The 14,449-nt window shown below is 44.8% G+C and overlaps 2 protein-coding genes across 3 annotated transcripts; one reads left to right on the forward strand and one right to left on the reverse strand.

The window, feature by feature from the left end:
• The first annotated feature begins 42 nt into the window (after positions 1–42).
• Positions 43–4,343, forward strand: DOLK (dolichol kinase). Its single transcript, XM_005527250.3, has 2 exons — positions 43–76; positions 1,853–4,343. Exon 2 carries the CDS (start codon positions 1,951–1,953, stop codon positions 3,520–3,522), a length of 1,572 nt encoding a protein of 523 aa, XP_005527307.1. The 5' UTR covers positions 43–76; positions 1,853–1,950; the 3' UTR covers positions 3,523–4,343.
• Positions 4,344–4,492: 149 nt separating this feature from the next.
• Positions 4,493–14,248, reverse strand: PHYHD1 (phytanoyl-CoA dioxygenase domain containing 1). 2 transcript variants are annotated; one of them, XM_088065623.1, is made up of 12 exons: positions 13,907–14,248; positions 11,371–11,621; positions 10,434–10,592; positions 9,844–9,919; positions 9,665–9,712; positions 8,285–8,340; positions 8,047–8,109; positions 7,929–7,950; positions 7,459–7,587; positions 6,824–6,940; positions 6,565–6,691; positions 4,493–6,381 (listed from the first exon to the last, which is right to left on the reverse strand). In XM_088065623.1, exons 2-12 carry the CDS (start codon positions 11,551–11,553, stop codon positions 6,336–6,338), a joined length of 1,026 nt encoding a protein of 341 aa, XP_087921749.1. In that variant the 5' UTR covers positions 11,554–11,621; positions 13,907–14,248; the 3' UTR covers positions 4,493–6,335. The 2 variants fall into 2 exon arrangements, with proteins under 2 accessions (XP_087921749.1, XP_005527305.3); XM_005527248.3 differs by lacking the exon at positions 13,907–14,248 and having other exon boundaries at positions 11,371–11,720.
• Positions 14,249–14,449: the final 201 nt, after the last annotated feature.

Here is a 14,449-nt window from a genome sequence, read left to right on the forward strand (position 1 = left end):
AAGCCACGCCCTCGGACGCACCCTCACTGCTGGGTCATGTGACAGGCGGCGCGGGAAGATGGCGGCGTCCTGCGAGGTGGGTGCGCGTTGGGCTCCCGGGGGCGGGGCCGCGGCTTCGCGGCGGCACCGGGAATCACCCGGGAGCGCCTCTGACACCTCCCGCGGGCGGATGTCGTTCCCAGTAGCGGAGGTTGGGTTGTGGGTGTCGGGGCTGAGGGGGACAGGAGGCGGCGGCGATCAGCGTGGAAGGACAGGGCGCGGGCGGCCCGCGGGTTGAGGGGAGTCCACAGCGCTGCGGCCGCGTGGGGAACAGAGGGAGCAGGCAGGGGCTGCAGCGAGGCGTGGGGCTAGCGGTTGTTTGGTCACGTCAGTGGGAAGCTTCCCTGCCCTGAGCAGCCGGGATGCGGATCACGAAACGGGCAGAAAACGCTCGGTGTGGCTTGAACCGCAGCGTGATGGGTCCCGTTCGATGATGAGAGAGCGGCAGCGCCGAGGAGCTTCCCCTTACCTGAAAGGTGTGGAGGAGGGGATTGCGACAGGCACAAGAAAACGAAATAACCCAGCAGTGAAATACATCGCAGTGCAGATTGTCAGGTCTAAGCATTCAGAGCTGCATCAGAGATCTCACCCCGGGTAGAATTCTGCATAGTCTTGCAGCCTGGCAGGGAAACTGTCACATGCCATTGATACAGGAGCTGGGGTGCAACCTTAAGGTTGCCAGACTGAGTGGGAGGACTCGGTCTTTCGTTGGTTGATGACATTTACTCTGCTGCTTCTCAAATAAGCCTTCCCCCTCCCCAGTGCTCAGAAACAGCAGGGAGTAGGACCCCAAAACCAGTACTGGTTGGAGGTAGATACTGCCCAGACCAGTTCTGTTTTATTGACTGTATTATTAATTCTTCTCTTGTTTAAAAATTAATTGCAATGACAAAAGATCACTTGGCCTGATGGAGCTGTGTAGCAACAGTGCATGTAATGAAGCTGTTTGGCAATCAAATATTTCAGGCTCTATGAATAAGGATGCCAAAAAGCAATCTACCAATAATTAAGTTTTCAGTACAGTCATAAATAACTAAATACTGCAGACACACTGTCTAAGGAAGTTTGACAGTACAAACTGTAATAGCTCCTTAGTAATATTGCTATGACTTTGTCAGCTTTGTAATCTGGTGTCACCATTCAACCCTGGCTGAAAACCCAAAACAGAACCTTAAATAAACTTCTGGCCTTCCATGAGGGAGCTGGTGTAGATATTGGCAATGGGATTTGGGGAGAAGAATTTAGTAAGACTGCTGCTAGGGTGGGCCAGAAAGGATAAAGTAACCCCCTGTTTCACAACTGGATCAACCATAATATTTCCAACAAAAATAAAGAACCTGAGACCTTCAAAGACTCCAGAAGAGGTGCCAGTGTAATCATTTACATATGGCTGATTATCAAATTATGTATCCATAGAGAAATCAAGGTTGCCATAAAGCAATAAACACTGGTGACAAGTGCACAATGTTGTCAGTGCCCACAATTCTTTTCAGGAGATGAGATTTAACCTAACAGAATAAATATGCCTGTTGTTGATTATCTCAGCTGTTTATCTTCCAGTCCAAAAGTTTAAAGGAAAGTTTGGTTTGTAGGGCAGCTGGCACTGGGCTGTAACCATTCACTTAGAGAAGGTGAAGTACAGGATTGGCTCACCTCACTGGTTTGTTTTTTTTTTAGTCATCTGTGTGTTGACATTAGCAATTGGCACATAACTATCAGTTTAAATTGAGTTTAAGAACAAAATAGCTATGCAAACACTTTAGCTGTCCAAGTAGCTGCTTCAATTGCTTGCCTTATTTTTTTTTTTTAATAGGAATTGCAGTAGCATGGAAGGGAATTCTTCCTAATGGACAACTGAGCACATTGGGACTCCAGAGATTCTGCAAGCTTGAGGCAGGTCAGTCTGGAATCATGTTAAACAAACCAGTGCTGGTGGAGTCACTGCTGGTGTTCACCATGGTGCTGTCGGTGCACGTGGTGGTGTGGGACCGATTCTCCTGGTGCGCCGTCGCTTTGGCCGTCCAGGCCTTCTACGTCCAGTTCAAATGGGACCGGCTGCTGCAGCTGGGGGGAGCCGTGTTCCAGTTCCGGGGGGCAGCCAACAGCGGCCTGCTGCCCGCCAGCATGGTCATCCCCCTGCTGGGGGTGGTGATGAAGGAGAGGTGCAGGGCTGCCGGCATCGTGTACTTCGAGCGCTTTGGCATCGTCGTGGCTTCCACGGGGATGCTGCTCGCTCTCTTCCTGTCCGTCTTAGCAGTTGGCATCACCAAACCTGTGCCAACCAACACTTGCATCCTGACTGGTATTGCTGGCAGCGTAATTATCTACACCATGAAACATTCCTTGACTGTCTCAGAAGTGATAGAGGTTCTAGAAGTGCTGCTCATTTTTGTCTACCTCAGTATGATCTTGCTGTACTTGTTGCCTCGATGTTTTACTCCTGGAGAAGCGCTGCTGGTTCTTGGAGGTGTAAGTTTTGTTCTCAATCAGCTCATTAAGCGTTCACTGAATGTAATCAAGGGCAGAGGGGATCCCATTGACTTCTTCCTTCTGGTGGCAGTTGTCGGAGTTGTTCTTCTTGGTCTTTTTTTCACTGTGCTCTTCATTTTCATGGATTCGGGCACGTGGATTTCCTCCATGTTTTTCCACATGATGACAGCAGTGTTAGGCTTAGGGGTCATCATGCCTTGGCTGTACCGACTGATCCACAGGAACCCTTTGTTCTGGCTGTTCCAGTTTCTGTTTCAGACACAGACAAGACTTTACCTTCTTCTGTATTGGACTTTCTTGGCTGCCTCAGCATGTGGTGTGGTTTTCTACCAGAACACCAAGAGATCATCTGAATCTAAAAAACACCAGGCCTCGACTATAACCAGGAAATATTTCCACTTCATTGTTGTAGCTACTTATGTTCCTGGACTAATTTATGACCGCCAGCTCCTCTACGTTGCTGCAGTGCTGTGTCTGGCAGTGTTTATCTTCTTAGAGTACGTTCGGTACTTCAGGATCAAACCCTTTGGACAAACCCTGAGGCATTTGCTCTCTCTCTTCTTGGATGAAAGAGACAGTGGACCTCTAATCTTGACTCATATTTATCTCCTCCTTGGCATGTCCCTCCCAGTGTGGTTGTTTCCCAGATCTTGTGCTCCTAAAGGCACCTTGCCTGGGGCAGGAGCACTGGTCCCCTACTCTGGGGTGTTGGCAGTAGGGGTAGGAGACACCATTGCCTCTGTTTTTGGCAGTACAATGGGGGAAATCAAGTGGCCAGGAACAAAAAAGACCTTTGAAGGGACAATGACAGCTATTTTTGCTCAGATCATTGCTGTGGCTCTCATTCTGATCTTTGACAGCAACGTGAATCTGAACTCCAGCTACGCCTGGATTCTGGCATCTGTGAGTTTGGTTTCTCTTTTGGAAGCTTACACTACTCAAATTGATAATCTGCTCTTGCCTCTCTACCTCCAGATCATGCTCATGGCATAGAAGCACTTCCAGGGACAGTTTTCTCTGTTCCTAGAGCAAGGTACTAGAAAATGCACTGTAATGAAAGCTCAAAGCTGATCTTTTGGTACAGCAGAGAAAATTGTTGAGAACAGAAATGAAATAGACTTATTTAAAATAAAGGTTTTGATTTGGTCTTTTTACCCCTGTTAAAAATAGCCAGATTTATGTTCTAGCAGCAACAAATATAACTGATAAAAACAGCACTTGTGTTTAACAATCCAATTAAATTTTTTTCTGGGTGCCCAAGGGAAGCAGAGGAAGAGGTAAGTCAATTAGAGAGGATAAAATAAACAAGCAAGTTTCATCTCTCAGATGTTGCTACCTCTGTACTATACCTTGTTTTCTGTACTGAGTCCTGCACCTTGTGTTTGATGTGTGAGCTCTCATTTCTGTATAAGCACAATGTAAAACATGTTTGATAATGAGTGGTGGGCACAGGAACCAGGTACTAGTGTCCAGCTATGTCCAGTCCTGATCAGCAAGAGCAAAAACCACACCATGATGCACAAACACAATTCCAAAATCAGTAGCTGCCACAGCTGAGGTATCCAGGGTGGGTGGTGAAGGTTTGGGAATGTCAGACATTGCTCATTCCAGACCATGCTAATAAGAACAGTGAATCTTTAGTCTTGAAGTTTGCTTCAGCAAGAAAAATGTTTTATCTTTCTCAAGATTTAATACCTAATTTGGAATGAATATGAGGGGGGGAAGTTTAGCAAAGTCACAGCTAGAACTAATTACACATTAATCCTGAAAGCAGAAAATCTGTTGAAGTCAATAAATTTTCTATTATTACAGTTTCCTACTTTTCACATTTTTTCAGCCAGATGTTTAATCAAATCATTTAAAAAATTTCTTCTATTAACAAATTGACTAAAGGTACTGAATTCCATCCATTTAATTAAAATTACAGCTACCATTTTGTGGCCGAAGAAACCACTTCTATGTATGAAACCTTCCTGTATCAGCAGTCTCTTCGCACTGGTTTGCCCAGTGTCCATTAGAACAAAACACAAGTGTCCTTGATGTGTCCAAGCAGGAGATTGTGATTCCAGGATTCTAGTTTGCATCATGAAGTTCATTCCTGGCAGTTTTTTAATTCACTTTTGGGAACAGTTTGGGGGAAGTCCAAGGTACCTTACACAACGCAGGCCTGTAGCTCTGAGACCATGCCTTGGGAGGTCCACCAGGGGTGGAGTGAAGTGAAACCAGTCCCTGGGTCAACAGAATTGGTTACAGAATCCAATATTGTGTGCTCCTGCAACAAGCCAGGACTAGAACAGCTGAGAAGCACCATTGCCCAATTCATCCCCCTGCCTGGGAAGGGCTCCTGGGATTTGGTGCTGCTTTTCCTGAGGATGCCAGAGTTGGCCAGAGCTGGCTTCTAACACAGTAAATTGTCAGATACTCTGTAGGAAACCAAACTCAGTAACTGCTGGGCTGTTTCCTTCATGTTTAACAGGAAATCCTGCCAATCAATCCAGCTTTTTAAATTTTGTTTATGCACTTGAAGTAGATGATTTTGCATACTGCAGGTAGTGGTGCAAGTCAGGACAAATTATCCCTCCTTAGCAGAATTCTAAATTATTAACTCCTCTCATGGAAAGACACAGACAAAACTTGAGTTGCTTCTGTCACAAGCCACAGCCTTCACCACTGACATAATAAATTGCACCAGAGGTAGAGACATTTGCATTCCTTCCACCCTGCTTCCAACTTGCAAACAAACTGTAGAAAAGGTAGTTTTTGAATACAGAAACTTTGCATTCAATGTTTCTGCTGTTGCCATGACCCAGCTCCCCAATTTACTTTTGAAAGGGATGAGTCAGTAAGATTTGGGTGTCCTCAGCAGCCTTAGGGTCACTCTGCTATAATTCCTGCATTGGTGACACTGTGCTCCTATCTCAGGGTTGCCAGAGCTGCACCAGTGCTGGTGAAATCACACCTACACAGCTCCTGTTCAGTTCAGGATACAGTCTGGGATGTAGCTTGCATTTCCAAACATTCCTTGCTATAAGCTGGTTTGGGGATAGAAATTGGTCTTTTGCATATTTAGAGTTCCAGCTGCTCACCAGACAATTTAGCACTGTCCCCATTTGTTGGGCGAAGGTCACACTGTGTCTTCCTCAAAGAAAAGATGGAGATGAAAATGAGAATTCCTATATTTTTATTTAAGTGTAAAAAGTTTGACGGAGGTTGTGTCCATTATTTCAACATGAATCTTCAAAAATTATTGTATTTTTAATCACAGCCAGAGATAAAACATTCAGCTACTGTCTGCCAGTATTTAGAAGACTGACTATAAAAAGCAGACTCCTGCTTCATTTTATCCACAAGATTGCTTTAAATCACTTATTCCAAAAATAAGACAGAAACGTAGGGGTGAAAATCAAACTTCTCCCCTGCATGTTCACCTGCTTTGCTGGAGTCAACCAGACAAGAAATGGACTTAAGCTCTTAAACACAAGAAAATACTGAGTATCTGCAAGGAGAAATACTTGGTAAGTAGTCCCAGCCAATGTGCAATGGTCTTAACTGGTTTGTTTTCAAGACTGAAGGTGTTTCCTTAGCAAAAGGACTAGTGACTACTCTCATACTGGCACGGCTCCTGCTTCAGTAGAAGCTTCTGTCTACTGCAGGTCTTGGGCTGTGATAATGGCCCTGGTTTTGAGGAGGAGGATAAATGAACATTGAGAGCTGATCTAGTGAAGATTGTTTTTAAAAGATTGTGAATGAACAATCAGAAAGGAATATTGATCAGCTATTGACTCCACAAAAGCCAGTCACTAACTTCAAGTGTAGAGCAATGGAAAAGGCAGTTCAGGAGTTGGCTGAAGCCTAGGAAGTAAAGAAGAGGTAAAAGCAAAACTTCAGAGGCTATTCCAGTTCTGCAGACAGAAAATCAGTGCCAGATGAGGCACTACCAACAAACTGTACAGGCAAGACCCCCAACAGTTATCCTAACTCTTGCACTGGAAAGGCTTCAATTTCCTCAGCCACTTGTGAGGATCACAACCTTACCAGTTCTCTTTGCTCCAGGTGGTACCTTTGGCTTCCATCACGTGGAAGGTGAATGCGTGGCGAGAAGACTCCGAGCTGTTGAGTTCACTCTTATGGACAACCTCACCATGGATGAGGATGAGTCCACCTGTGGGAAAGAATCACCTGGACTGCTGCTTTCCAAAAGATGAGCTCTGGCTTTCCAATGGAAGGGAAGGTGCAGGGTTAAAATAGGATTTTAGCTCCCTTGTGTTTTCTCAAGCTGTGGAGCTGTTTGTACCTTTACTTATAGGCAGAGGTATGAACTGCTTCTCATCGTAGGCTGGCTCTGAGCCTACAAACTCGACACATGTTGAGGCACCTGAAGCTGCACGGACCATCCTCCGGGTAATCCCATCTGCAAATCCACAGAGTAAGCCAACACACAAAAATTAAACACCTGGCTACAACCTGCACAGTAAAGGAGCAATATCAGTTATTTCTCTTGGCAATGATAGGAACTTTATTATTACTATATTCACACTTCCCTTAGTAATTTAGGTGGGGTCTTTTTAATTAAGTAGAGATGTAGGATTTTTCAGCTGTGGCAGAAACAGATGAAACAGCTGCCTTTTGCTTGCCTTTTTGGCCCCTTCTGTGCATTGCAACAGACCATTTGGAACACAAATGGTCACACGCTTATGCAAAACTACCCTTTGGTCCATTTGTGCTTTCTGTAGGAGCATAATCCATGATATGAGTACAGCTGGCTCCAGGATTTGAGGAATGAGTGGCTTAAAATCTGAAGAGCACTACAATTATACTCACTGAGTGAATCTTTAGGTAAGCAGAGTTTAAAGCTGCCCTGTGTGCTCTAGGGGTGAGAAAAAGGAGAACTGTGCTGGTGACCAGCAGTGGTCACACACATGCTCTTACTGGTGTGAGAGCCAGGGATGAACCACAAACAGCCATTCTCCTGTGTGGCATCTTCCAGGGCGATCCAGAACCCCAGGATGCGGCCCAGAGGCTCCGTGTGCAGGAAGGTGGCATCTTGGTGTGGAGTCACTGCAAGAAGACACTGTCACTGGGGTCTTTAGTGGGATTCAGTTCTTCTAGAAGGACTTCAGGCTTGCATCTCCCTGACTCAGAGCCCGCCCCTGCCAACCTACCTATCACACATGTTAAATCTTACATAAAAATACCAACTTTTAGCCCACTGCAAATGTAAAAACAGCTCTTTGTTTGAGCTGCATATGATGTAACTTTCCTGAAAAAATGTGGATTTCAAAGATGGTTTGGTCCACCAAGCTGACAGGTTTAAGTCTGATTCTGAGCCCTTTCTCTGGTAACATTCCTTTGCTAAAGGAGTATTATCTGCAGTGTAATAAAGAGAACACAAATCTCACCTTCACCACCAATGCCAGGTTGCTGCAAAGAAAAAAAAGTGATGTGTGAAGAGTTTCACAGCTTCTCACTTAACAGGCCCTTATTTCCTGAGTGACAAGACAACTTGAATTACTGTACCTTGAAGATATACATGCTCTGCACAACTACTGGTCTCTCAAGGCCTAGTTTTCTTCCCAGTTCCTGCAAGAAAATTTTCCAAGATTTATGTTTTCTGCACATTATTGAGCATTATTCTTTGAAGATATTTCTTTTCACTGACAAAATTACTCCTCCTGGGAGTGTAGAAAACTAAAATTAACTACTCTGCAATTCATTTTTTTCCCTAAAACCATTCTAGGAAGCAATAACAGCTCACCTGCACCTTGGGGGAGTGGGTGATTTGCTTGAAGACAGGATCATAAGCGTGTAGAGCTGAGGGGAAAGAAAAGGCTCAGACAGAAGAAGGGAATGTGGCAGCTCTCAGTGATGAGCTGCAGACACCACAGCCAAGCAGGATAAATTGCAGCCAGAAACTTTCATCCCTCCCAAGGTGGATAAATGTATCTTATCACACCTAAGGTGATAGGAATTTTACAGAGGATACAATCATAATTAAAGACCATAAATATAATCACTTCCTGGGCACAAACTGGACACACGTAAAAGCCAGTGTACATCAGAGTGAACAAAATGGAACATTATGTGATTCAGTATTATATTTCACAAGTGACAACCATTATACATGACCCTGAGGCATATGGGTGAATTCATCCTTTAAAAACACACCTCAAAGACCTACCAGAAAAGTGAAGTACTGCAAAAAGGAGCTAGAGTTCATCTTTGGTGCCCTTCAGAGAGCCCCAGCCAGCAGGTCAGAGTGTTTGTGTAGACTCTTGCTACAACCCAGCTCTGACAAATCCACAAAAAGAATCAGAGTTGTGCCTCCAGCTCATCCTGATCAGATTGCCAGAAGGACCCAAGGCCAGCAGGAGCTGCTCTCAAGCAAGGGATGAGACTTGACCAAAATGAATAATTACAGAAAATAAGACTAGAGAGGGCTTTTGAATTGTTAAGTTGCTGTGTCAGCAGGAATTGAAAGTAGTTTTCACTTCCCCTGAGGAAAAGCTGAAGTGTGACAGAATGGCAGCAGGCCTGGGAAGAGGAGAGTGTTTTTCTGAGAAAACCACAGAACAAGAACACTTAGTACTGAATTTCCAATTGTAGTGAAGTTCAGTATGAACAAAGTTCACGTTTGCAGGCAAAGAGAATCCTGCTCTCATTTTCCATGTGTTGTTTGAAAATGGAAGGGATCACAATGCAAGTACAGGAACTGGGAGAGAAGCAGATCAAACAGACCAGTAAGGGTTAAGAAAAAGTGTTGGTGACACCACAGGAAGGAGGGGAGCTTCAACATCAGCAAACCAGCATGGCACAGGACATAGGAGGGAGTATTGATTGTCACCAGTCTCAGTGGTAAACTTCTAGAGCAAATGTCTTACATAAAAGAGCCAAGGGCTGAAGTCCAAACTTTGGCGTGTCAGTGACTCTGAGCTATTCATTACTGAGAAACCTCTGAGAAGGGGTTTTTGAAAAGGATTGGAACAGAAGATACAGCAGTCTGAGAGCAGAGTGAGGGGCAGCATGGAGAGAATTGCAGAGACAGTTATGTACAGTGAGTAGGTCTGGAGAAATCCTCATGTCTGAAAACCACATCTCTTTTGTCCATTCCTCTCCAAATCCCATCCTTTAAACATACCATGGCCAATCTTGCTGACAGACTTCTCCTTTGGAATTAGAAAGTTACCTACGAAACAAAACCATAATTTAACATTGTTTGAAAAGCAGGAATCATTCCTTGAACTGGAAACTGGCCCCCGATCCATCACTCAGCCTTTTCACATTCCCTCTGCGTGCCTTACTCAGGCCAGGGCTTACCTTTCTCATCCAAAACACCTTTTTCAAAGAAGAACCTGATCTTGTCTCCACTGGTGAGGAAATAATCCGAGCTACCCTGCCGGGATAAAAGCCCAGTAAAGACAGCATCCTTGTAAAAACATACATGAACTTTCAATCAAATTATTAACACTCACCTGCATCTTTTTTTTCCACCCAGCCGCAGCATAAACAAAACACAATGAAAAAATCATTCATAAAAACTTTCCACAACACTCCATGTCTTGGTGCTGATCAGGGCTTTACGAGAACCTCTCACATAGAGGTCACCCTTGCCTTTTTTTATTGGCTGCCTGGAAAATAACCAGTTTTCTGTCTGCAGAACACATACAAAGTGATCTGCGAGAGCTGCTTGTGGCTGCCGGGGGTTGAAAGCACGGCAGAGCCACACACTGATAAGACCCCAGGAAACATTTGCAGAAAGCTGGAGAGCAAATTCCTCTCCTGGTGTTATGTTCGGTTAGGAGGAAGAGCCATGTTCCAACAGAGTGAATGAACCCTGATCAGCAATTTGCCTTTTCCCGTCCTCTTCCCAGCTCTCCCAACAGGGGCAGCCCTGCCCTTCCCAGTACCTGTGCTTGGAGCTGCTCTTCCTCCCTGGTGGAGAACGCGGTGCGGCAGTGCGGCGGCACTTCCATCTCCGCGACGATTTTCTGGATCTGGCTCCTCATATCGTCACACTCCTCTGTGCTGAAAAACTGCTCCAGGACAAGGAAGCCATCCTTGTGGAACTAGAAGGGACAAGGTGGCTGCTCTTCCCCAGAGTTCTTGGGGGAAGCAGCATAAAGCAAGAGAAAACAGTTCTGGCCCTTAACAGGGTAAAAAGCATCCCAGCTCCAGTTCTGCAGCATGTTCTTAATTTTTAATTTCAGGACAGCTTCTGTTGCAAAAGATTCATTAAAAGGCTGAAATTCCAAACAGTTAAGAACAATCTATTTCAATCCCTCAGTCTACACAAAACAGATCTCATTACTAGAGCCTTTTGTGGTAGGATCTCTTATCTAACACCTGTAACCAGCAGCTATTAAACTACCAAGCCCACTAATACAAACAGGGCAGTCACACCTGTGTGCCAAATCACAATGAGATTTCTTTACAATCTGGAAAGCTTTGTTCTCTCTAAGGAAAAAAAATCCCTGGGTGCTTTCTCACAGTTCACTACACAATCCTGTACAAAATAAACTCTGTTGGCAGTGAACTCAGTTTCTTTATATAGAATACCCTGGAGATTATCCTTTGCCAGGAAGATTTCCAGTTCAGGGATGAGAGCCGAGCAGCAGAGACAGAAGCAGCACAGGAGAAATGCCTCCAAGAGCTCTGTGGGACAAGCTGCCCCTGGAAGAGTTTGTAGCCATGACACTCACACGCTAAAATTAATACAACAAAAGATGCTGAGGAGAATATAAAGTGTTTGTAAACAACAGGTTAACTAGCAGCGACTGTATCTTACACAAAGCGTCACCTGGCTGCACTCTGCACATGCTCCCTCCCCACAGAGCAGCTCCTTACCTTCTGGATCTGATGCTGGGTTACAGATGCCATCGGGGCAGAAGCTCCCCAGATCCCACCACCAACACTGCGATGGCACCCCGGCTCTGCAGGACAGACTCCCCGCCTCTCCACGTCATCCTTGTCCCAGCATGTGATAAAAGCCAGCGCTGGGCTGTTGGACTCTTGCACAGCTCCAGACATTTCTGTCCCTGCCGCCAGTTCTTTGTTCCTGGCAGGGACGTTCAGGACTGCACAGTATTGCTTTGGCTCTTGGTGGTAACAAAGCACACAAAAATTCTCTCTTCAAGCGCTATCACAAACTTGATGAACATTTGAGCTCCAAAGAGTAATCGCTTTTAATTAATAACCCAGATTTAAAAATAGAGCAGTTAAACTGGTAATTGCAGGGGTACGTAAGATAAGGGGGGGTGGGGTAAAATAAGATTCAAGTGTGAAGAAAAGATCAAGATGTCTTAGAACAAATTTAAAGTACTGATTCAGGGTCTTACAGAGCCCTTTTTGCTTAGCCAGTGAGTCTTGCCAGCACTTCAGCAAATCCCCTGAAAGGGCTCCCCAGCCCAGGAGGTGACAGACTAAAGGGTGGTAAACAGCTTTCACTGAAGGTTTGGTAAAACCCATAGAGAATATTTCTGCTATTTTCATCCACAGCTGCTTTTTGGTAATTTACACCTTCACTTGCTCAGTTCACTCCCCTGCAGCTCCAGAAGTCCATGTAGTATTTACAAGTAAGTTCAGCCAAATCCACCCAAAGTTCAAACCAGAAAGCAAAAAAAAGCAGAAAGTGGCTCTAAAAGGCAGAGAGGGAGGAACAGTTGCCAGCCCAGCGGTGGCGCTCCCAGCCAACACATCCCTCCCATCGGGAATCCCTGGGGAAGGTTTCTCTAGAAGTAAATGCGTTTGGCTCCTACAGGAAACATCGAAAACACCCTTGCAGCAGCACTTCTCAAAAATAACACCAAGGGGGCAGGTTCTTGCATCACTCAGCAAAGGAAAACCCAGCAAAAGGAAAGAATGCAAAATACTCACAAAAAAAGTGTTTATATCCTAGAAACTGAAAATTCATTTAAAGAAAGGTTGTTTGAAATAATTACATTTCCTATTCTGTAAGGGAATTGTGAATAAAAATCCCTCTGCAGTTTACTAAAACTTTATTTTTTTTTTTAAATAAAGAGGAAATTAGGGGTTTGACTTTTTTTCAAGCTTTTCCCTGTACACAGGAGGATATGAATTCAGTTGTTTAAAAAACTAAATTCTGCCAGAATCACTGGGCTACAAACCTGAATGGGGGGGGAAAAAAAACAACTAGTCTCCAATACTGCAAAGCTCAAAAAAATATTCCAGTAGTTCCTCCTTCCTCTTAACAGTCTCACCAACTGATGGAGTGGAAAACTTTTTAAGGAAGATGTGTGACCAGTGGGGGAAAAAAACCAGCTGTACATTGCTGCCTGCAAGCTGATCGTGTGACCCACCTCACCCCTCCCTGGGAGGCAGCAATCCTGGAGAAACACTCCTGGAAAACACTCCCACACCACTCCTTAGTCCCTCTCCGTCACTGTTGTGTCATGTCCTTCTCATTCCCACACACAGTGGTTTTTTCCAGCAATTTATCACGTCACCTTCTCCACTCCCCACCTTGCGCACACACGATGACTCCAGAGGCTGTTTTGGTTCATGCCACAACAGCAAACCACAGTTTTCCTGTTCCATGGAATGTTTTGAGCAACACAAACAGCAGATCACAGCAAACAATGCAGCAGCTACCAGGATATAAATCCATCCTGGTTTCAGGAGCTTTCCATGTCTGTCCTTAGGACTCCTCCCATTCTTTGCCACTATTCTGAGGCTCAGAAAAACCTTTCCAGCAAGAGGAAAACCACTCCAGCCACCCAATGCCCAAAAAAAGGCAAAGAGAAGGATGCCACTGTTGTAAAGCCTTCTCTCCCCAGTAAGTTTACATAGAAAAGTTGACAGTACTTAGACAAAACTGGGAAATGACTTCTTTTCCTTCCCTTCCCTTCTCCCCCCTCCAAGAGCTCTTTTTGCAGACTCAACATTTTCTCCTGCCAGCTCTGCAAGAAAACTTCTGGCAAACACCATTGAAGGCTGCCAGAGTCCATCTCATGTCTTCAGGAAAGATCAAGTGTTTCAAATGCCTTTTGGCATGATTATCCCAATGAGGATTCCCGTTGAAGCCATTTATAACCAAGCCAGCTCAAGCAGCTCAGCACTCACACCAAAACTGCTGCTGTGGAGCTGCCAGGGTTATCAGGGAGGAAAAATTTCCACTGGACCGCTTCTCCTGAAGTCTTTGATATGATCAGCAACAAGTGACAGAATATTTAATGAGAAGCAAGGAGCAAAGGAAGTATGGTTTCCTTAGCTCCTCAAAGACCAGGTAAATCCTTCAAAAAGTAAACCAGCCAAAAGGAGCTGAGGTCCAGGTGAGCCTTTGATGACAAGGGAGATTTTTCTTGGTTCAGTCCCACATTTCATAAAAACTCATCAATAAGCAGCATTACAAACTCCCACTCACCTGTTTCAAAGCCTGCTTACGTTCTCTGTCTGAAGTGGGGCCAATGTCACTGTGGTCAAGTAGTCATGGACAAAGGAAGTGAAGGAAGGCAAAACACAGGAGAAATACCTTTCTACACAATAAGAGCTGCACAGAAACTCAAATTTTCTTTGCAAGTCACAGGCTGATTCTCTGTAACGCATCATGAATTGGGAAAGATGCTATCTGCCAGCATTTCCAGTTAAGGAACCCATGGGGAAGGCAGGTACTGAAATAATTTACCATTCTGAAGACAATTCCTATGGCAACAGCCTTAAATTCAGCAACAGAAACTGTTTCAGACACTTGTAGAAGCGATAGTGAAATCCATGACACAGCCCCAGCTTGTCACAGAGCAGCACCTCTTTCTCTGTACATCTACTCAATTCATAAAGGATTGTCACAATCCACAGGGACTTTTGTAACGAGTAGAAGAACTCAAAACCACACAATAGCTGGAATTATTAACACCTGTCTTTTGAAAAGTGACATCATGGAAGGCTGAATACCTTCACACACAAGAAA

This window comes from Pseudopodoces humilis, chromosome 22 (assembly GCF_049639895.1).
Source record: "Pseudopodoces humilis isolate 2021_Gansu_Grassland_sample_001 chromosome 22, ASM4963989v1, whole genome shotgun sequence".
In the NCBI taxonomy this organism is placed as follows: Eukaryota; Metazoa; Chordata; class Aves; order Passeriformes; family Paridae; genus Pseudopodoces; species Pseudopodoces humilis.